General features: G+C 52.0%; 2 protein-coding genes across 7 annotated transcripts in view; both read right to left on the bottom strand.

The window, feature by feature from the left end:
- Nucleotides 1–3,035, bottom strand: part of GARNL3 (GTPase activating Rap/RanGAP domain like 3) — a 149,978-nt gene extending 146,943 nt beyond the window's left edge. The window contains exon 1 of the mRNA XM_030293116.1: nucleotides 2,979–3,035. The gene's annotated coding sequence lies outside the window, so the exon portion shown is untranslated. The remainder of the gene's footprint in view (nucleotides 1–2,978) is intronic.
- Nucleotides 3,036–5,101: 2,066 nt separating this feature from the next.
- RALGPS1 (Ral GEF with PH domain and SH3 binding motif 1) overlaps nucleotides 5,102–22,535 on the bottom strand; it is a 275,362-nt gene continuing 257,928 nt past the window's right edge. For 3 of the 6 annotated variants that reach the window (XM_030293121.1, XM_030293126.1, XM_030293125.1), the window contains 6 exons: nucleotides 19,353–19,436; nucleotides 17,910–18,015; nucleotides 16,843–16,935; nucleotides 16,547–16,652; nucleotides 13,706–13,797; nucleotides 5,102–9,711 (listed from right to left, as the gene is read on the bottom strand). In XM_030293121.1, coding sequence (XP_030148981.1) covers nucleotides 9,682–9,711; nucleotides 13,706–13,797; nucleotides 16,547–16,652; nucleotides 16,843–16,935; nucleotides 17,910–18,015; nucleotides 19,353–19,436 — 511 coding nt within the window. In that variant the 3' untranslated portion in view covers nucleotides 5,102–9,681. Of the gene's footprint in view, nucleotides 9,712–13,705; nucleotides 13,798–16,546; nucleotides 16,653–16,842; nucleotides 16,936–17,909; nucleotides 18,016–19,352; nucleotides 19,437–22,535 lie in introns of those variants that run through there. The other 3 variants (XM_030293123.1, XM_030293127.1, XM_030293128.1) reach the window with 2 other exon arrangements.

Below are 22,535 nucleotides of genomic sequence, written 5' to 3'. Positions count from 1 at the left end.
GCGCCCCGCCGAGGAATATTTTTTTAAGCAACAAAAATAAGAGAAATTGTAGATGAGCATCTGTTTCAAGTTAGCAAATTATTTTCTAATTAAGCATACACAGGAGGAATAAATATATTTGACTAAATTTTTTAAAATAACAAAAACTTTGGGGCGCCTGGGTGGCTCAGTCGGTTGAGCATCCAACTTCAGCTCAGGTCACGATCTTGCGGTCCGTGAGTTCGAGCCCCGCGTCAGGCTCTGGGCTGATGGCCCAGAGCCTGGAGCCTGCTTCCGATTCTGTGTCTCCCTCTCTCTCTGCCCCTCCCCCGTTCATGCTCTGTCTCTCTCTGTCTCAAAAATAAATAAATGTTAAAAAAAAAAATTAAAAAAAAATAAAATAAAATAACAAAAACTTTATCAAAAAACATCATGAAGTTAAAAGGCAAATAATGAACTGCAAAAAATGTGCTACATATTTGACCAAAAAAAATTAATTTCCTTAATAACGTGCTTCAATAAGGAAAAGATAAACATTCCAAAGGCAAATAGACAAAGTGCATGCAAATGTATTTCATTTTAAAAAGAAGTACAAATTATACATGAATATGAGAAAAAAAGTTTCACCTCGCTACCACACAAACAAATTCAAATTAAAACCAGGGGCCACTTTACAGATGATAATGCCTCGAATGCGAAAAACAGGCACACATACATGGTTTTGGGAGAACTGTTAAATGGCACGACTTTCTGGTGGGCAATTTGACATTATGCTTCAGAAGCCTTGAAAACATCCCTTTCCTTGGATCCAATCATTTCCATCACTTCTATAAACTTACCTTAAGGAAATGATTACCTCTTTATGCACAGACTAATGCACATGGATTCACTGTGTCCTTAGTAAGAGTGAAAAACTGGTAAAACACTGCATGTATGATAATAAAAAAAAATGGGCTAAATGAATTGTACTGCAACAAACATAAGTTATTTTTACAATCAGAAAACTGGTAATCATTATTTCTAAGGTTGACCCGATATCGTCATAGAGTGTTAAATAGAGAAGAAAACCTCTGAAGAAATCATGTAGTCTTTCAGGTGTGAGGTCATGAAGACAAGGGACTGGGTGGTAAAAATGAGAAGTCAGAGGAAGAGAAAAGTATTCTAAACCGGCACTGTCCAATGGCATAGACGTTAGTCACATGTGGCTACTTAATTCAAATCAATGAAAGTCAAGTAAAACTTAAAACTCAGTTCCTTAGTTGCACTAGCCATATTTCAAGTGCTCAGTAGTCACAGGTAGCCAGTGGCTGCAGTATCCGACCACACAGATCACAGAATGTTCCCATCATTGTAGAAAGTTCTGTTGGACAGCGCTGACCTAAATGTTCTACCTCAGGCCTGGATCCAGCTTTTGGCTCATCTCTTCAGCCTCATCTTTTGGTACATTTTTTCCCTTCGTGTTCCAACAGCAAGTGTAAGCACCAGAAGGACAGAAAGCGATTTGCCTGGTTCTCCCAGACTAGTGGGGGAGACTTGTTATCCAGGTAATTACACACAGCGTTTGTGGGATAGCAGATAGATTACACAGATTACTGATACAGCACAGAGCTCAGCCTGGGATTCAGGGAAGACTTCCCAGAGGAGGAGGGGGCAGGCGTTAACCCAAAGAGTAAAAAAAAGACTCTTCTAAGTAGAGCAAAGAGCATGAGTAAAGGCACTGATGAGAGAAACGCACAGCATAGGGAAAGAACGACCAGCTGGTCAGGCATTTATTCATTCAATAGATAGTAAGTGTCTGTGAGGGGCCAGGCCTGAGGCAGGCTCTGGGGACAGAGCAGTGAACATGACTGCGATGGTCCCTATCCTCATGACGCTCACACTCGCCTGGGGTGAGGGGGAGGGGGCAGGCTGTGCCAGGGCCTCCCACCTCACATTAAGGATCCTGGTTTGTCAGCCTAGCTGTTGATTCTTCTTTTCCGCCTCAGTGGGGACCGGAGTCTCACCTCGTATCTTTCTTCATGTCCCCCCACCGCAGTCCCCATCACTGCTGCGGGAGACAGAGAGTTCTGGAGAGGGGGTCTTGGTTAGACCCCTCCAGCAGCCAGTGAGGATGTGGATCTGAGAGGTGGAAGGATAAAGTCTAGTTGCGAGGCTACTGGAGTCATCTAGAAGAGGCCGGGGGCCCGGAAAAGGGCAGGGCCGACTTCAGCGAGGCTGGAGCGGGAGAAGGCGCTCCGAGTTAAGAAAATGCCCGCTGAGGGAATGAGTCTGGCAGAGCAGAGCGGGTGGAAGGCGTGTCAGTGGAGCAAGGGTCCAGAGAGGAGAAGGAACGGAACAGGACAGTTACAGGAGAGTTCCCCAGGCCAAACAAGGGGGGGTCGGGACGGCTCCCCCTGCAGAGGAAAGGCGTCGGCGGCGGGTCAGAGGGGCACGAGGGGCCGGGCGTGTTGGGGGCCACACCGCACGAGGATGGGCGGGGCTGTGAGGCAGCAGGTGTGCGTTACCTACAGAGCCAGGCTGGGGAGGCTGGGGCTGGCCTGGGTCCTGGGGCAGCGCAGAGAGGCTCCCGCAGGAGGGAGACCTCCCCGGGACTTCAGGGGACTATCTCCCAACCTTGTCCTTGAGCATTTTATAAGAGGCGGCACGGCACATTCTCCACAGCCCGAATTCCGCCCGGAGCCCGGCTCTGCTCGGGGCCTGCCTCAGCACCGACGCTTGGGGGGCGTCTCGTCGGGTCTGGATTTCAGACGCTCGCTGGTTCTTCTCTGGGGCGACCCCCCTCCCGCACCTGCCGCTCGGGCGGCCCAGAACCCCTCGACCCCCGGCCGCTTGGCCCTGGCTCCTGGCCGGATCCCTTCAGACCACCTCCCCCCCCTCCAGCGACCCCTCCCCACACCAGGGTCTCGCAGCCCTTGGTCCCCCCAGGGTGCCCCCCACCCACCACGTGGCCGGGTCCCCGCTTCCTCCCTCCCGGCCGCACCCCTCCCCAGCCGCTGTACCTGGGGCTCTCAAAGCTGCACCCCCTGCGCCGCAGCGCCGCCCTCTTCTGCCGCAGAAGCGCAGCGGCCGCCCCGCCGGGCTCCGGCTCCATCGCCCCGGGCGGGGGCCGCGGGCTCGGGCGCACTCGGGTGGGCTCGGGCCTCGGCGGGGCTCGGCGGGACGCTCGGCTCGCACGCCGCAGCCCATGCCCCGCCCCGCGCGCCTCCGCCGGGGCCAGGCCCCGCCCCTGCCCCACCCCGAACTTCAGTCCAGCCCACTCCGTGACCGGCAGCCGGGTCCAGATCCCGCCCCGGCCCCGCCCCGAACTTCAGCCCCACCCACCCGAGCTCCCAAACCAGGCTTAGGTCCCGCCCCGCCCCCGCCCCAAACTTCAGCCCTGCTCTCCCCGCGCTCTTCAGCCGGGTCAACGTCCCGCCCCGGCCTCAAGCTCCAGCCACGCCCTTTCCACGGCGGCCTCACAGCGTCCCGGGTGCGGGCTCTCCTCACCTCCGTCGGGCCAACACGCCCAAACCGCTCACCCTGTTCTCAGCTCGGTCGGGCCCAAGGCCCCGCCCCTCCCGCTCCGTTCCCCTCAGCCCAGCCCCAGGCCCCGCCCACCTACTCCTGCGCTAAGTTCTCGCGTGGCCTTTGCCTTCACCCCAAGGGTCGGCTCCCTCGAGCGTCGTCCCTCCACACCTCAGTACCTCCAGGCCGTTTCTAGTAGCCTCGTCCTTCTGGGGGCCGCCCTTCCCTACACCCCCGCTCACCGGCACGGCCCCCCCTTTTCTCTCTAAAGTCTCGAGTCTGAGGGCCCGTTCACTCCTTCTGCTTTCCACCCTGTCCTGGGCGGGGCTCAGCCTGCGACACGGCCCCGCCCACGCCGGCGGCCCCGCCCACTCCGCCTCACCTGCGCTGGAGCTCCGGCCAACGCCCGCCAGGCGCAGGGGTAAGATACCTGCCCTCAAGGCTAAATAACCTTTCTACCGTAGTCTGCGTTGACTCGCGGATCTCCATCCTTTAAGTGGTGGTACTGCTGTCTCCTGGTGGCCGTTTGTGGCGCCTGACGGCAATGAGGATGAGGGGTTGGAATTTTGCAGGGGACGAGTTGTGGGTTCAAGTTTTGACTGGATGTGATGAACACTTTGCAGCTGTGTGACAACTCCCATACACCACCGTCCTCACCTCCTCTCCGAGTCAGATGCATCTGTCTCAGAGCCCTTGCGCACTGCACTGGGGCTGAGAGCAGCGACCCTACCTGGTAAAGTTGGAGGTCACTGTGCCGTCTAAATCACGAGGAGGTAAGCTCGGGGCCCCTCAGCAGTCAGGTGGCGAGGGAGGTGTGGCTATGCTGGGGTGGTGGAGCAGAGACTGAGGAGTGTGTGTGGGAGCCTGTGCTCGGAGAATCAGCCACTGCCGCTTTGGAAGCCACTAACTGGGAAACTGAGGCAGGCAGGGCTGGGGCTCCCATGATCAGTTTGGATCGTGTCACTGGCACACACTGTCTCATGACTTTCCTGCTGCTTTCACTGTAATGTCTGGACTCCTTTGCTGCTGCACATTCCAGCAGAGAAGCCAATCTGCATGGAGAAGGAAGGGGAGAAAGATGTAGGCGGCTTTCCACTTTTCCTTCCAACCTCCCCCCCCCCCGAGACCCCACTTTGGTCCTCCCACGTGTTTCCATGAGACAGGCTTGCAAGACAGCCCCCCTTTTCTTAAGCAAGCTACCGGGGGCTTCTGGTTTTTGCCTAATATCCTAAACTCCCCCTTATGTATCTTTTCAGACCTGGATCCCATTACCTCCCCAAAATCCTTCGCTGAGACTGGGTTGGCTGCTTTTCCCAACTTCATCCTGCTCCTTCTCCTTCTCCTTTCTGTCTTCCTGCCTCCCCCGTCCTCCATGTGTTCAGCAATCTCTGAAATGAATCCCCAAATGCCCCTGTCCCCTCCCCAGATCCTCCACCTTCCTCTCTCTGTGTGCCCAAAGCACTGACTCTGCCCTTTCCTGAGGGCACTGCTCCCATGTTATTCACGTTCTAGTAACCTCTGAGCAGGGCTCTGAGTGCCCCAGACCTCCTTCGTGTCTGTATCTGGCAACAGCAATGGTTTACTAAGTGAATGCGCGTGATTAATAAATTGAGCAGTGTTCATTGGAAAACACATTTAATTTCAAAGTAAACAAAGATGTTTGTACATTAAAGTATTTAATTAGTGAAACAATTATTATCAGTGTAACAAGCTGAAAAATACAGCAACTTGATACAAGACTGAGGTAACAAAATACTTCACCAAAAATCTAAAGAATCCCACGGGGGGCTGATGTTCAGTGGTTATTGCGGGTGAGACAATTCACAAGAATTAGAGAAAGTCCTTACACAACTGCATGCAGGGGTTCCGCTGGGGGGAAAGAAAAGAAAAAAGACAGCCCAGGAGAGTGCAACAGATATAACAAGAAACGAATTAAAATGTAGAAACTGATTTTCAACTTACTTTGCAGGATACATAAGAAATTGAAAACTACTCTCTACGCAACATTTTGAATGCTAATTGAAAAACCATGCATTTTGGCACGAAATTTATTAAAGATCATACCATACTAATAAATTAATTACTAATATTTCATTACTGAATGGTCACAGTCGTTCAGAAATGAAAAAAAAGAGATTAATGATTAGAGAACAGACAGATGACCCATCACGTTGCTGCTGCAAAAAGGGATTTGGGGGCTGCACACAGTATACACACACTTGTGCAACACGGGACTCCAACATGGTCCGTGGTACAAGTTCTCAACGCCCAAAAAATGCAGCTCTCGCTCATGCTGTACTTGCATCTAACCGTGAAATTTAAAACCAAAAAGCCTCTGAAGTAAATACTGTGAATATTCCGACCCTTCTCTCTCATTCCACCTCAAGAGTCCTCGGCATGCCCAACCGTAGCCCTGTGCCTGGGTGTTCTGCGCCAACCAGCCTCTAGGACGACGACTCCATCTAGTTCTCGTTGCTATTTCAAACTCGCAGAGCAAGAGGCTGTCCAGTCCGTTGAGCATTTTGAAACCTTTCTGGAGGAATCTGCGCAGGGTGTTTAACCCAGTGTTAGGAGAGAGGCAGGGTCTTGCCAGAGGAGATGCCATGTTGAGGATTATTTGTTCGTTGAGTGGTCAGCTCCGCGAGGGCAAGGATTGGGTCTGCTTGTTCTCAGCCATTTACAGTATATCCCTGGTAGAGCCTGGCACACAGGAAGCACTCACTAGAGATGTGAGTGAATGAATGAATGAACGAATGAGCGGTTTTGTGCAGAGAATGTTATTTCAAAGAGATTCTTGTAGTTTTTTTTTTTCTTTTTAATACATGAAATCACCCAACATGTCAGTACGATGTAGGGCTGATTGAAGTCATTTATGAAGTCACACAAAATAAGTTAGATTGTGTTTTTAGCAATGTTCACCTTGTTAGGAGCATCAGTAATGTGGGTGTAGAGCTGTAGACCCCACCTGTGGAATGAAATCAGACCTCCCTTGCGAAAGGCTTCCCATTTTCATGGATTGTTTTCCACCTGTAAAATGGCATCCTGAAAGATACACATCTTGGGCTTGGGAGGTGGGAGAGGAAGATAATGAAATACTGGCCATCTTGGTAAGGAAAATAATGCTTTATAAATTCAGTTGGCAAGAGAGTGGGTTCTTTCCTAAACAGAATGCCTTCAAGTATCTTCCACTTTAGGTTCCACAAATGGGTGATGTATGGGCTTCTTCAGGGAAAGAAAGGGAGGCCACACTCTCTCACTGGGCACACTCAGAATATTATGTCTACTGCTCTCCACTGAATCAATCCTCCATGAAGCATTTCAGTTGTTAGAATGCACTTGGCTGACCTTGAGTTATAAGACACATTGCAACCGAGAGGGGCGAAAATTATTCCCAGGGAGAGGTAGATGAGCTGTTCTTGGGGCATTGTAATGCTACCAACTACCTATTCCACAATTTGTAGAAAGCATTCTGCAATTTTAATTCTGGGGTGCCATGATCTATTTGCTCAAAAAAAAAAAAAAACACCTCAGCACATGCATGTAAGACATATCACCTTCAATGGTTTCACAAACATTTGTGCATTATGGACAGTCAAGAAGCAAAAACTAGAAACGTTTCCCTCCAGGGTGAGAAGCCACCCATGGATTTCTTCCTTTTGGGGTTTGTGCCTGGTCTCTTCTGTCCCAGCCTGAGGACTTCCTCACCTGCTGCTTGAGAAACAAACCAATGCTGAGAAGACAATCTGCACTTACGTGTTTGGCCCCGTGTCCCTGCTGGGAGAGCCCAGGCACCTTTCAGCCTGTCTCCAGGACTTTTCTGGTATGTTCAAGGTTCTTACCAGTTCTGAAGGCCTTTGCCAACAAGGTCTAAGCAGATTCTTCAAGAATCCAAGCTAAGAATGTTTCTAGGAGGGGATGTGGGATCCGTCTCAATGGGTGAGAAGACATTTGGAAAACAATTACAATTGTGCTATTTCAAATTCAGCTCAGAAGGAAACATTTGTGAGAGAGGAAGAAATTTTATAAAGCGCAGAAAATGATCTGATTTAGTGGAGCCTGAAATTCTGAGTGTTTTGGATTGACATCTGTAGCATTTCATGTGAGAAGAGCCAGGACAGTTGAAGAGTGGAGAAACCCAAGGAAAGTCTGTGGCTGATTTTCCAGTCTTAACGCTTCCATCCAAACTTAAGACTTAAAAAATATTAACCGGTAGAAGCAGATTCAATGTAGGTTAAAGCGTTGACCTGAATGGTTCTAGTGAGAGGTGTTGGAGTGTTTGGTGTTTTCTTTCAGCCTCTAGATGCTAATCTGAGTAGTCATTGGTATGAACTAGGTGTGCGCATCCGGACCCCGTCTGTGTGCCGGTGGGCGGAGCGCTCACAGCTAAGGTTGGACGGCACCAATTTACCATCTGGAGTCTCTCCCGGCACAGAAGTATTCAAGACTTTGCTCCAAAGAAGGGCTAGTTACTGAGCACACTAAGGCTCAACCATAAAATAAGACGCTGATGGCAACTACTTTCCTCACCGATTCATTAGAATTTTCAGAAAAGTTGTCACCATTTGGTCAAAAGACAGTGGTGGGTCCTTTGGTAGTTTTTAAATTTACCAACACTGTTTACTGGGTAAGATGTTGTTTTGAAGCATCTCGCCCAGAAACTCTTAAGGGTGGTTTGATGTCTGGTCAGTGTGAGCTCTGAAACCATGATAGCAACGAGGGCCCAGGGAATTCAGAAAACCATTTCAGGGTTTCCTTCTCAGAATTTGGACACCCAGATTAGGGAAGGGGAGAGAGAAGCTCTGGTGATAAAGCTACCGTAAATAAAGCTAACTTTTATTCATTATTTTGAATAAAAATGTATTTGTGCAAAATAAAAGTCACTAAAAAGACAAACAGTGACAGATAAAAGGACATTGTTCATGTGAAGAGCTCTTAACTGAATGCAGAGCTGGGACCATTCACTCCCCAGGGCTTTGCTCTCTGGTCACCATAATCGTCGACAATTGTGCCCTTGGACTTGGATGTGGAGAACTTGCTGGTGACTGCGTTTGGGGGCAAGACTGGGGGGAGCTTAAGGCCTCAGTGTCACTCAGCTCCCCAGTGTAACCAGGAATCCCAGCGGGCCCCGCCCTGGCAGTAGATGATGGGAGCAAAGCCTTGGCCTGCGGGGAGAGGCTGGTGCACAGGGGCTTCTGCGCAGCCGTTCTCTGTGAGCATGGCGGCCTCCGAGTGCTTCTGAGGAAGCTGGGAGAAAGTGTCACAATTTCCCCCTCTGGCATGGTCCAGGGGTGAGAAGACAAGGGCTTTCAGACCCTGCAGGAGAGGGGTGGGAGGAAGCGAGCAGGCCAGCCCAGTCCACAGTCCTAAAGCCGGGTCCTGTCTCAGAAGAGCCAACAGCAACAAGGCCGGGAGGGGACCCGGGGGCCCAGACAGCAGGCCTTCCAGATGAATAGCACCCATAGGAACAGAAAACAAGACACAATTTAAGGCATTGTTTGTTTACAGTAAAAGAATGCAAGGGACCCTTAACATAGGAATCTGGGCTCTCACTCTGACCTTCCTCGGTGGACAAGGCTATCACGTAAGGTGAAAGCAGGGTCTCAAAGCGAATGAAGGGTGTGATGTCACACGTCTTGTGCCAAAATGCATGTTTCTTGAAGAGTTCACACTCACTCGCACACGTACACGGCACACACACGCAGAGGACGCTTGGGGGGTTGTACAAAATCTGAGGCAGCCCTGTGGGCGAGCGACCCCGTGCACTTGGGGTATAAAAAGCCAACTCCATAGTCTGTTCCTTCTCTCTGGCCCCTCATGCAGGTGAACTCTGTCCACTCTTGTCCGGGAGGAAGCACGGGGGACCCAACGTGGGCCGGATGCTCTCTGATCGAAGCAGCAGTTGGTGGACGGACGAGGGCCCAGAGAGGGAGGGTGGGGTGCACAGTCTGGGGCCCAGCCACGGCCCTGCGGGGTGGCGCTGAAGAATGAGTGTCATGAGAGTCGCTGGGGATTGGTGTAGGTGGACGCTGCACTGGCAGAGCCCGCTGGACCGTGAGGCCGCAGGCCGAGTCCCCGTGAGTCCGGCTGTGAGTCACCCAGCACCCTGGCCAAAAGCCCGTGCCCAGGACGTGCACTTCGCCACCAGTCCCAGGCTGGGCTTCCAGAAGCCTCTGAAGTCACGCCAAGTCCTGCAGAGACTTATTCAAATGACATAAGGTTTGCAGGTACCTAGAAGAGAAAGCTCACCTCTTGTCAAAGTTCCAACCTTTTGGAAGGGGACAGGGGGTGCCCCTAAGGGAAGGGATCAGGTCTTTCCCAGTTAGTCTGTGAATGAGCAGGTCAGGTGGGGAAGAGGGCCTGGCAGGAATAATGGCCACTGTTTGTTAAGTGGCCACTGTGTACCAGGCGCTTAACATCAACACGCCCCTCCAGTCTTCACAGCACCCCTTGCGGCAGGTTCTGGAAGTGTCCCCATTACACAAATGAGGGCCCTGAGGCTTAGAGAGGGAAAGCCCACAGCGAGTAAACGACAGGCTAAGGCACCAGAGCCCCTGCTCTCAATCACTATCCTGGCATCAAAATAAAACTTTGCTTGGAGCCGAGAGGAGACAAATCCTGCAGGAATGGGCGTATGCCTCTGGAAGGGACAGCAGCGGGCCGGTGTGGGTCGTGAGGGCACGGCAGGAATTGACAAGTGGAAGCACCAGGAGGAGTAGTCGGGATGCCGGGACCCCTAAGACCTTCCCATGGCTGTGTCCCCAGAACACGATCCCAGCTCCCTTTGCTGGGGAGACCACCAGCTCAAGGTCAGGGTGTTTCCCTGTCCCTTCAAATCCGCCCCCAGCCCCAGGCCCCCCAACCTAGCAACTGCCACGGGGTTCCAGGAAATTTGAGGAGAAGCAATTTCATCAAAAACAAATCCATCTTGGTATCAATTTGGTCAAAGTGATGAATTGGAAAAAAATGCATCTCCCTGCACCAGAAGAGAGTTATAAGAACGGTCACAGCAGCACTGTTCAAAATAGCAATAAGCAGGAAATCATCCCTGGGATCACTGCCAGCAGAATTAATAAAAAAAATATCACTACAAATAAATGAATGACAGCAACACACATTGACACAGATGAATCTCAGGAACACACTGTAGGAGAAGAGCAAGTCACAGAAGAAAATATCTAGTTACGGTTCTATTTATAAAAATGTTTTAAAAAATGTAACCCAGACAATACGTTGAGGAATCAAATACACGTGCCAGCATTTTAAAGACACAGTAAATAAATCGGCAAGTGGTTATGGGGTGCAGGCAGACAGAAAGGAGACTGAAGTAGGAAAAGGCCCCTGGGCGAGGGAAGTGTTCCGAGGCCCCAGGAGGTCCTGCCTTTAGGTTGGCTGGGTGGGCAGGTACTTGGGTGCTTGTTGTATAGCTGTGGTTTACACCTTACACATATAAGTCAGGTGTAAGTGTATTCAGTGTTAGTACAAACAATTTTAAGAAACGCAAGGCCACAAAAGAGAAAACCAATTTTAGTCACTGAGATCTCCCATAGGAGTAGATGCCTTTCTGTGATGGCTTTCACTGGAGCCTCCTGGACGCCATCACATGGATGTGCTGGGCGTCACTGAATCCTCTGCTGTGGAGTATTTAGCTGTTGCCAATTTTTTATGATCACAGCATAGAGCGGGGATATGAGGTTGAAAGTAAACTCAAAATAAAAGGGGAAAAAAGTAGAAGAAAATAAAAGATCCCCATCCCCTAGGTCTAAAAATTGGACAAAAATACTTAAAAGTTGCAAAACCTTTTGCCACGTCACACTGCATTTGCCATACACGAAATCCTGTTTGTCCTTTTAAGCAAACACCTGCTCTGCCAAATGGGTTGGACCCAGTTCCCTGCTATCTGCCCTGGAGTCGCTGCCATCCTCAGAGGTGTCCCCTCCCCGGCCCACAGAAGGGACAATGGGCTCTTGCTCGGGGCAAGCATCTTGGCTCCTGCTGAGGTGCCTAAGCCGTTGCCACCGGGCAGATGCCAAGGCCGGGTTTCTCTCCCCTGCCCCGCCCTCCTGGTGGCCCACCTCCGGGCAGGCAGTCCCTGGCCACCACGGCCTCTTGCTCACAGGTCACAGGGCCACGTGTGCGTGGCAGGTGAGCTCCTGTGCTCTGTTCTCTTAGGACGGCACTCGGGAGCTCACGAGGGGCCCCAGACACACACAGTGTGACTAGTTTGGAAAAGGTCAGGGTGCCTGTCCTCTCTTCATGTGACCTGAGGCCTTGTTCACTGGGGGTCACCTTCAGGTGACTACCAAAAAACAAAACAAAACAAAAAAAAAACCTGGCCTTCCCATCGTGGAGACAAGCAATTACCTTTGTTTAATGTAAAAAAATATACATAAGCACTCCAGATACCACGGAATTCTGGTTTCTTGTATATCATTTTAGAAATTTTATATGCAGACACAAACATACATATTATACATATGTTTATGTATTTTAATACAAATAAGATCGTCCTTGCACGTTTTAGACTTCGCTTAAAATTTTTTTTTTTTTTTTTTTTACACGTGATCTCTACGCCTCACCTGGGGCTCGAACTCATGACCCCGAGATCAAGAGTCTGTTCTATGGACTGAGCCAGCCAGGTGCCCCTGTACTTTGCCTTTTACTTCCGTCTTGGAGCCCCTTTCAGGGTACCACACACACAGATCTGCTTCCCTCCTTCTAATTGCTATCAGGTGGTGGACAATAGGGATTTACTGACGTCACAGAGGTTTCCAGTTCTATCAAGGACAATGCTGCAGTGAACATTCTTGCCCACACGCATGTGTGAGTGTATCAGTGGGGCAAATTCCCAGCAGGCAGATAGGTGAGTTGGGGGACTCAAATGCAATTTATTTTGAGCTTTCCTCGAAGTGGTACCTCAAGTTTTCCCCTTGTCGGTCTTTCCTACTGTTTTAGTTTGTCGAGAACTTTCTGCTAATTCTGCTTTCTCGCTTCCCATCATCTATAATCTGACCAGCTTGTCGCATATGTTCTATCTCACGTTACAGATGAAAATCCTGAAGGGGACCAAACTGAGACCTCCTTCTGGTTTTCGAGAAAACTGTGCTGTCACCAGCATCCTCCTGGACCCAAATGCCTGGCGTGAAATAGCCTTTGCTGGCCCCCAACCCACCCCAGACCTCAGAGCTGGTGCCTCCCAGCTGCTACCCACCGGAAGCTGCCACAGCCCACTCCACACTCTGGTGCTTGCTCTGTCCCCACACTGAGAGGCATCCACTCCCCAGTGCCCTCTTCTGGCCGATCCCTGGGGAGCACGGAGAGGGAGGCCTCCGGGCAGGAGTACCAATCCTGCCACCAGTGGCCAAATGCTGCCCACTGACTCCTGGGGGCAGGAAGCCCCAGAGTGCCCCTTCGGGTGCTGAGGGTTGGGGAGCCAGGCCTCCCAGAAGCCTGACAGCCGAGGCCGTGCTTCCAGACCTTTAGTTCAACTGCAGGAGGCTGAGCAAGCCGGGGGCCCTCTGGGAAGCGCGAGGCGGGATAGCTCAGGCAGAGAGTATAGACTTTGGTGTCAGGCAGACCAGGGTTAGATCTTGCTAACTGTGGGACCTTAAACGAGTATCTGCCACTTTCTGAGCCTCAGTGTCCTCATCATAAAATGGAGACAGTAAGAGAACCTACCTCAACGAGTGTTGGAAGGATTTGGGTCAAATCCTGCAGGTAAAGCATTTCCCATAATGCCTGGTCCTGGGCGGGGTGCAGACCAGAGGCCCCCTGGCTCCAATACATTGAGCAGCGGCCATGGTTAGCTCTCAGTATTAGCTAGTATTATTATTCCTAAGGGCTGTGGGGCAGGGAGGCCCTTTCATCGGTCTGGAGTATTCCCATGAATCAACTTTTGTCAGGGGGATGGTCTAAATAGATGCTATATCGTGATCCTTGGGGCGACATCACCCCTGCCACCTAACTGTGCCCAGTGGATGTTTCCCACTTCCTTTAGTGGGAAAGACACAGGGACCAGATTCAAAGTTCTGGTCTGGAGCCAGGCTTAGTCCTAAGCTGAGCAGACGGTGCCCTGTCTCACGGAAAAAGGCTTTTCAAAAGAGGGTGTCTGGGAGCAGAGCTAACAGCCCTGAGGGAAGGAGGGAGCTCTTATTTTCTATGGACCCTTAGTCCCAAGGGTGGGAAAGGATATTTCATGTGACAAGCAGGGTTTTGGTGACTTTACCTGAGGCCTGTTGCTTTTACATGCATCATCCAAATGCTTGTGCCACAGTATTGCATGAAACCGGGAACCAGTCTGGAACTTGTAAACATTGCCTGACGGGCAGAGAAACTATTGGTTAGGAAGAGGGAGGGCACCTGGGAGGGTCTGCCCGTGGCTAGGGCATGAAGATAAACGTGAACATAGGTTAACTAAACCAAGGAAGGTCAGGAGCAGCCCAGGGCAAGCTTGGGGCTGGCAGAGGCAGAACTTCTGGTGCCTCTGGGCTCTCTCTCTGGACCAGGGCTCTTAACCATTTGGGCGGTCACGGTGCATTTGGCTCTGGTGAGTCTGTGGCCCCTTCTCAGGATAATGCTTTCAAATGCATAAAAGAAAATACAAAGGATATCAGTACCACTGGAATACAGTTATCAAACTACCAAACAACGTGAGTGACACAGATATACCTGGGTTTCTCTATTAACCCACCGATAACAAGACCCAGGGGCAGGTCTGACACGGTACTGTAATTCCAGAGAGATGAGTAGAAATGCCACTCTGAGAAATCTGCAATAATATGTGATAGGAAAACATCTGTGGTTTTTCTTGCAGATAAAATCACAGATGTTGTGAACGTTCTCGTAGTCTAATGCTCGTAAATAAAGGCGTGAGAGGCCACAGCAAACCAAGATGTAATTTTTTCCCCACTCAAGTTCACAGATCCTTTGGATTTATCCACAGACCCTGGCCACCCTCTGTGTCATACTGCCCTCTGCTTGGGGACAGTGCTTTCCTGGGGGCTAAGGCCCAAGAGTGGCCTGTGGTCCCTGTGGCCATATGGTCCTTAAGTCAGGCTCATGTAGGCACACAGCCTTTACTTCCTCAAGAAACCTCTTCTAATCCAGGCCCAGGGCCTTGAGGAAGAAATTCCCGTGGTAACCAGCCTGGGATGCCCTCTGATGTGTGTCTCACTGTGTGTGGATTCAGTTGCTCAGACCTGGAGCAGAGAACTTGGCTCCTCTCGCCTCCGCCCCCTGGGCCCCTTGAGGTTGGTGCTCCTTTACTGCCCAGCTAATGACATTAGAACCCTGCCAGTCACGGTGTGGTCTGTCTCCTGCAGCAGCTGTTACCTGGGTGCTTGTTAGATATACAGAAGCTTGGCCTCCACCCCAGATCCGCTGAATCCAAATCTGAATTTTAACAAGATCCTCAGGTGCTTTTTAAGTACACGAACTTTGCACTAGAACATTCCTGTGAGGATGTGAAGATGCTCGGAGACTTTATAATCCCAGCGACTTTGCCTGGCTAGAACCCAACACCCAGGCATTTCAGGGTTTTGTCATGTGACGTGCACCACCAGGAAGATTAGCATGGCCCATTCTGGTTTTTTTGTTTTTTGTTTTTGTTTTTTTTGAGTATAGTTGACACAAAATGGTACATTAGTTTAAGCTGTACAACAAAGCGCTTCAACGAGTTTATACATTATGCTGTGCTCACCACAGTGTAGTTATTAGCTATCACCACACAACACTATTAAAATATCATCGACTATATTCCTTATGTTGTGCCTTCTATTCCTGTGACTTATTCATTCCGTAACTGGAAGCCTGTGTCTCCCACTCCCCTTCACCCATTTTGACAACCCCTTACCCCTCTCTCCCCTCTGGCACCCATCAGTTCATCCTCTGTATTTATAGGTCTGATTCTGCTTTTTTTTCCTTCTAGATTCCACATATGAGTGAAATCATATGGCATTTGTCTTTCTCAGTCTGATTATTTCACTTAGTGTAATACTCTTTCGGTCCATCCATGTTGTCACAAATGGCATGATCTCATCCTTTTTTATGGCTGCATAATATTTTTATGGGGTGTGTGTGTGTGTGTGTGTGTGTGTGTGTGAATGACACCTTCTTTATCCATTCATCTATCAAAGGACACTTAGGTTGCTTCCATATCTTGGCTATTGTAAATAATGCAATAAACTTTAAACATAGGGGTGAATTTCTTTTTGAGTTAGTGTCTTCATTTTCTTTGGGTAAATACCCAGTAATGGAATTATTGGATCATATGGTATTTCTATTTTTAATTTTTTGAGGAACCTCCATACTGTTTTCCACAGTTGGCTGTACCCTTTCACATTCCCATCAGCAGTGCACAAATGTTCCCTTTTCTCCACATCCTTGCCAATACTTGTTATTTCTTGTCTTTTTTATTTTAGCCATTTGACTGGTGTACGGTGATATCTCATTGTGGTTCTGATTTCCGTTTCCTTCAGAGCGTGGCCTATTCTGAATGTCCAGTGCAGGCAGCGCTCCTGGACAAGATGGCACCCAGAACCTCTCCTTCTACCCAACATGGTCATGGAGGAGGGGTGGAACCAGGAGGGAAATGGAAGATGGCCAGACAAGGTAAAGTTGGGGCTTTTGTAAAAAGGCTCTTCTCAGATTTGGCCTTGGACTAGGATATTGTGAGAGTCTCACAGCACAGGTGATGTCGGGGGCATCCCTGAAATCTCCCAAGACCTGAGACCCTCCCAGCCACGTGGTCCCTGCCTCATGCAGCATTGTATTATTTATTCCAAGACCCCGAGGCCACAGCTCCAAAGGTGACGGGCCCCAGTAGCCACAGGTGAGGCCACAAAAGGGTTCCTGGAGCCACATGCCACGCCCACTGCTCACTGAACACACTGACCGCGATCCAAGCAGTTTTTTCATGGACTAGTGAAGGGACCCTCTGATCACAACCTAAAGCAAAAGGAGAGCAGCAGCCCCCAAAGTTCCTACTGTTTCAAAATGTACATTTAGTAGGAGAGGAAAACAGGGTAGGGAGAAACGGTGGGCACCCGGCGCCGGGCCTGCTGCCTACCTTTGTCAGGGTTATTCAGCTGGAAGATATCGGGGTGCTCGGGGTCATCAGGAAGCTGCACCATCCAGCCCACAACGGAGACCTTTTTGCCGGGTGTGGATTTATACTGGGGAAGAACAACAGCGTAACCAGGAGGCCCACGCCCTCCATTCCCCCGCATCGTCTCCCCCAGGAAGGCTGGGGGGCCCGGCGAGGTTCCTTCCCACCCCTGCCACCTCCCCTGCCTCCCTCCGCCCCTCCTCTGCAGGTCATACTGCATGAAGTCCCAGCATGGAGAGTCCTTTCATGGGACTTACGTGTTTTCTGTCCGTGCCCCGCAAGGACTTGGCTCCGTAGTACAGGAGGGTGGATCCCGAGAGGATGACCCAGTATCTGGTCCACGAGGAAAGCTACAGAGGAAGGGGAGGCAGAGTGACACCCCAGCAAGTAGTGGGGAAGTCCTCCCTGCCTGTCTGATTACAGACCCAGCCCCGTGGGTGGAAGGGTGCCGCCCCCCCCCCCCCCCCCCGCCTCAAGCCAATGCCAGTGCTGGCTTCCCCTCCTCACCTCTTCCCTGGCCACTCACCCACTAATGTCACTTCCGCCCAGGGCCTAGAGGAGGGAGACCCTCCTCATCCGTGCCTCCGAACTCCTCGGCCCTAAGCCCTACCTCCCCTCTTTGGCTCCTTTACTCAGAGAGCCTTTCGTTTCCTAGCTTGTTTAAGGCTTGTTAAGAGCCAAGGCTTAATTCCTACGTATTGAAGTAACTTGGGCCCAAGAATATCCTGGGGAAAAATATTTTTATTTTTTACTTTAAAAAAAATTTTATTTTTTTAAATGTTTATTTACTTTTGAAGGGGGGAGGGGCAGAGAGAGGGAGACAGAGGGTCTGAAGCGGACTCCGCGCTGACAGCAGAGAACACGATGTGGGGGCTCGAACTCAGAACTGTGAGATCATGACCTGAGCCGAAGTCGGACGCTTAACTGATAGAGCCACCCAGGCGCCCCAGGGAAAAACATTTTTAAAACCCAGACATGCTCAGCCATCGCCCAGCAGAACCATGATACCCGCACTGGGGTGCTCTGGCTGAGATGGAATGCCAATGCTGTGCTGACCCTCTTGAGGGCAGTACCAACCTAACTCCAGGGCTCTGCCAGCTTCCACTTGCCCTCATCACAGCCCCGGCTCACCGCACACTCACTGTGTGCACGGCCATGCATGTGACCTTCTTGCCGAGTCCTCTAGGACACAGACACTATTTTATCCCAATTTACAGATATGGGAACTGAGGCCCTTGCCCATTCAGTGGCACAGCCAGGGCTGGAGCCCGGGGCCCTCACCGATGCCCCGGCCGCCTCCGGATGGAGGGCTGTCTGCACTTACCGCGGGCTTCCGTCCTTCCTTGAGCAGAGTTTTCCTCCTCAGAGGACCCTCCATGGTGGGCACGGCGGCTGAGCTCCCCAGCGTACAGATGCACGGGCCCGTGGGGCTGAGGGGAGACCACCAGTCAGACGCCGCCCTGCAGGAGCTGGGGTCAGGCACCCTCTCCCTCCCACGTCCCCACTGCAGAGTCCCTGATCCTGCGCCAGGCCAGAAACTCAACGCTGTCGAGAAAAGGCCAGGGAGGGGCCCCTGAGGCCGAGGGCAGCTTGAAGGAAGAGGGGCCAGGGCGGCCACAGCCGCAAACTTTCACCTCCCTCGTCTTTCTGAGCCTGCAAGGCCCGAGGCTTGGTGACCGAGCTCCCTATAACCCAGGCCCCAGCAGCACCCGCCACCCTGTCCTGAGCTCTGCGGTGGCTTCCTCCTGCCTTGCCCCTGTGCTCCCACCTTTCTCTGGGGCCTATGCAGCCCCTCCTTGTGTGGGCAGGAGCCTGGAGGAGCAGTGTGGGAGGTGGGGGTGGAGTGAGGAGCGGGGAGGAGGACAGCTGACCAGCCCTGCACCTTTGCCTCAGGGCTCCCTTCTCCCCCAGGGCCGCAGGGTTTCAGGCGCCACCTACAGGTGAAGGCCACCAAGTGCAGCTCTGGCCGGGACCTGTCCCCTGGGCTTCACTCACTGGGCAGGCGCCTCCCATGGGCATTTCCCTCAACTTGGCGCCTTTCCTCAAGCTGCTTTTTCTCCACGTGTGTGTGAATGGCACCGCCGTCCACCTGGCGGCTTGAACCAGGGACCTGGGGTGTTTCTCCACTTACTCCTCCACCCCTGCAACCTACTGAATCCCAAGGATGCCCTGATCCCAAGTCCTACATAAGCCTGACTACACCTCTCAGTCACTCTGCCCGCCCCCGCCCCTCCCACCTTAGGCCAACTTGGCTCTTCCTTTGGACAACTGCCCGATGCTCTGCCCCGGCCTCCCTGCGGCCCCTCCTGCCTTCCTCCTGCACCCTCTCCAGCTCTCCATGCCTCTGGCCAGGATGACCTGGTCATGCCACAGTCTGTCACCTCCCCCCAACCCTGCTCGGTCCCACCTCTCCAACCTCATCTCCACCCCTCCCCCTCTCATTTCTGACAACACTGACTCTCCTTCATTTACTTCGGCTTGGGGCACTCTTATTATCGCTACACCTCCCCTCCCTGTATTTGCTTAATTCCTATCACTCTTCCAGTCGTTTCTCCAGAGAGCCCTTCCTTGCTCCATCCCACCTCCACTCTGGGACCATCAGTCATCCGGGATTATCCGTTAGGCCTGTTTCTCCTGTGGCAGCGGCGTCCCGGGCCAAGGCAGAGGCCATGTCTGTCCCATGAGCAACCTCTAGCACAGTGTGTGGCCTCCAACGAGCAGCCTAGAGCTGTTCGTCAAATAACTGAACACACGAATCAATGAATACCTGTAGACGCAGCTCCGGGTCCGGGGAGAATTCCGAACTGGAACGCGCCAGTTGGGCCCCAGGGTGGCATAGAGACGTCCCCTGCTTCAGAGGAAAAGGGTGGACTTTTAGCAACAGCCCGGAACAACCAGATACTCTGAGGAAGCGAGGGTATCTCGGACCCTGCGGTCATTAGCTCGGGAAGCTTCAACCTCAACTCTTCCCACACTTCCTCCGTCATGCTACAGGCACATCTGGGGCACATTGGAGCCCCTAGAGCCTCCGTCAGGGCCAGTTCCCAACGCTCCAGGTGATTCTTTCCTTAACTTTCTAATTAAATGTTTACCCCTCTTCCAGTGGCAGGGGGTGACTAAAATCAGGGCACACCCACTTACCCAATGTGAAGCTGACATATTTAACAGAAAAAAGCAGGAAAGCCCAAATGTTCCATGGCTAATCCAGTGAAAAGGGCGCACACAGCGACAGAATTGTGGGCAGTCTTGCACCTTGGGCCTGGGGGCGGGGGGGGCCCGGGAATCTCTCCGTGGGCTACCCCTCCGGCTTCTCAGCTCCTCTCTCTCCTGGAGTCCCCAGCAGGGAGCCCTTGCAGAGGAAGGTGCAGTTTCCAGAGTAAGCAGGGAGCTTAACCTATTTGGGGGGAGGCTTCCATTTTTCTTCTCTTCGTCTTTTCCTCTTTCAGCAGAATGACTTCTTGTGTCCACTTGGTCCTCAACCTTCTTCTCACCCCTGCAGCATGGTCTCTCCCTGGGCTGTAGCATTCCTTGCCCATTGGCTAAACAATGATGTAACCCAATTTATAGTCAGACGGGGTGAAGACTTCCTTTTCAAATATTCTCTCTATTCTCTACTGCCTGTCCTCGGTTGCCGCGTGCTGCCCCGCAGCTCTGGACACCTGGGGGTGGCGTGGGACATTGTCATTCACTCCAGCAGGTGTGTCATACCGTAAGTGAGCTCCGGTTCCTCCAAGAGAGGGTGTCGTTGTTCGCTGCCCCTCCATCCTCCGCTTGAGAAGGACCTGTTCTTGAGGAGCATCTTGGGTCTGCTGTGCAGAGGCCCAAGTTCAGGGCTCGTGGGAGTCTGAGGCCTTCTAGGCCAACTGCTCTGGGACCCTGCTCCTTCTGCCCAACAGCTACTCCTCTTCAGGAGGTAAAGAGCCACAGCATGTGCTTGGCCCCTCAAGTCCTCAAATGCAATGGATCTCAGCCTTTCCCCACCACCCCTTGGTGACAGATGATGGTCAGAGGCTGACCCCACCCCTGCCCCCGCCATGAACTGTGGCACAGAGGAGGCCCTGGCATGCCCAACTCCCAGCCCACAGACCGACGGTTTCCTCCCTCCCTTCCATTCAGAAAGAGGCTTGCAATGCAGTGAGTGAGCGACATTACAGGTCATGATGAATCTGTTCTCACTTATGAAAAGCTTCAGTACTTTCACCATTAACTGGGAACACTACTGCGTACCTCACAGCTGAGTGTGGCACCGTGACATGTTACCACCCCGTGCTTAAGCGGGCTGCTGGGAGGGCTCGCTACGGGCTGCCTCCAGGGTTGCTTTCCTCCACAGCCACCACCAGAGGTTTCTTATGAATTGGGGCAGAGTGTGACAGTGAACCTTTCTGCGATGACATTCCTTGTGCCAGGAAGACGTCTCCTCGCTTGATCTGGAACCCTGCTCTGAACCACGACCTGTCTGGAGTTGGAGATGGAGCCTCCCTTCCCAGAGCTGGGTCCTCTGGCCTCTTCTTCTCCACCTCTCATCTTGTGGGTCTTTTTGCCCTGGTACCCGAAGAAAATGTGTGATGACAGCAGTCTGTCCCCAGTGACTGGCAGTTCCACCAACAGGGGGGTGTGGCTGCCACTGCTACCTTCCCTCTGTCGTGCTCTCCTTTCTGAGACTGTCCATGGCTGCACACTCAATAGATGTCTGCAGGACTGACGCTTGTTGACGGAGACCCTTAAACCAACATCTTCCAACCAGCCTAGCCTTGTAAGCAACCTCTCTTCACATTCTTTCTAAGGGCGCGGGGTGCCCCCTGGTGCACTGGACTGGTGGAGGAGTGTGGGGGCACGGAGATCACTAGTGAGTGGGGGCTCATATGTGCAAGGCTGTTACACTCACCATCTCACTGGAGCTTTGTTTAAGTTAAGCACATTATCTTCCCCAGAATAGGGAAACTGAGGCTCAATGATGTGAAGACACTTGACCGAGGCCTGAGCCTAATAAACCAGGACTGGACCCTGTTCTGTCTGGTTGTATAGCCCAAGCTCTTCCCACACCCTTCAGGGTCACAGGGAGGCCCAGATGTCACGTGTCGGGGCTCTGCCACAGGCACTGGCTCTGCGTGTGGAACTGGCACCATGTGGGTGGCTTCTGGGTGCTCTCCCAGAGGTACCCCTCCGTGTAGGTCTCTGCCACAGCTCACACTGATCGGGCTTTGTCGGTGTCCATGAGACTGGACGGCCACAACAGTCTTAGGCCCTAGATCTCCTTGGGTAGGACCCTTCCCAGGCCCCTCGTCCCTTGGTCTCCGCGCTGGAGTAACCTTCTGGTGGTTTTGGCTGACGGGCACGGAAGGGCAACTGCTTACCACGAGACACGCCGCTCCTCCCAACTCTGTGAAGGGTGCTATTCCCACCGTGACTCAAGTGAGGAACCTGAGGCTCAAGGAAGTGAAGCCACTCATCCCACCCCACTGGCCTGTCATTAGGGATTTAGGGATGGAGATGCAAATATTAACAAAGGGAGTCTGGCTTTCTGGTATGAGTAGACAGCTTATGTCAGTCAAGGTCCTCCAAGTGGGGGAAGTCAGAGTCTGCTTCCCTGGAGCCTGGGGGAGTGACCCTGGCTTTGAACGGCAGTGTAATGGTGAATTTTCTTCAAGGCCAGCTTTTAGAATAGTTAGGGTTGTGGTGGCCACCCTTCCTCCCAAGATGAGCCCCGTACGCTGGAGAGGGGGTTGTGATGGTTGGGTGATTCTGGTCAGGCCCAGGCAGGCTAAAATCAGCACAGAGGAGCTAGGATCTTCAGCCATTGGAACCAATCTGATCACTGCCCTGCTTTGAGAAGATTTGTTATTTCGAATGTTCAGGGACAGAAATGCAGAATGAATGAGCATTGTATCTGGTGAACTCAGAAATCAGGGAGTTTCTTGGACTGACATGGCTCCCAATCCAGAACCACAGA

Source organism: Lynx canadensis, chromosome D4, assembly GCF_007474595.2.
Source record: "Lynx canadensis isolate LIC74 chromosome D4, mLynCan4.pri.v2, whole genome shotgun sequence".
Classification (NCBI taxonomy): domain Eukaryota; kingdom Metazoa; phylum Chordata; class Mammalia; order Carnivora; family Felidae; genus Lynx; species Lynx canadensis.
Note: the sequence above shows the minus strand (reverse complement) of the source record. Positions and strands in the feature narration are given on the sequence as shown.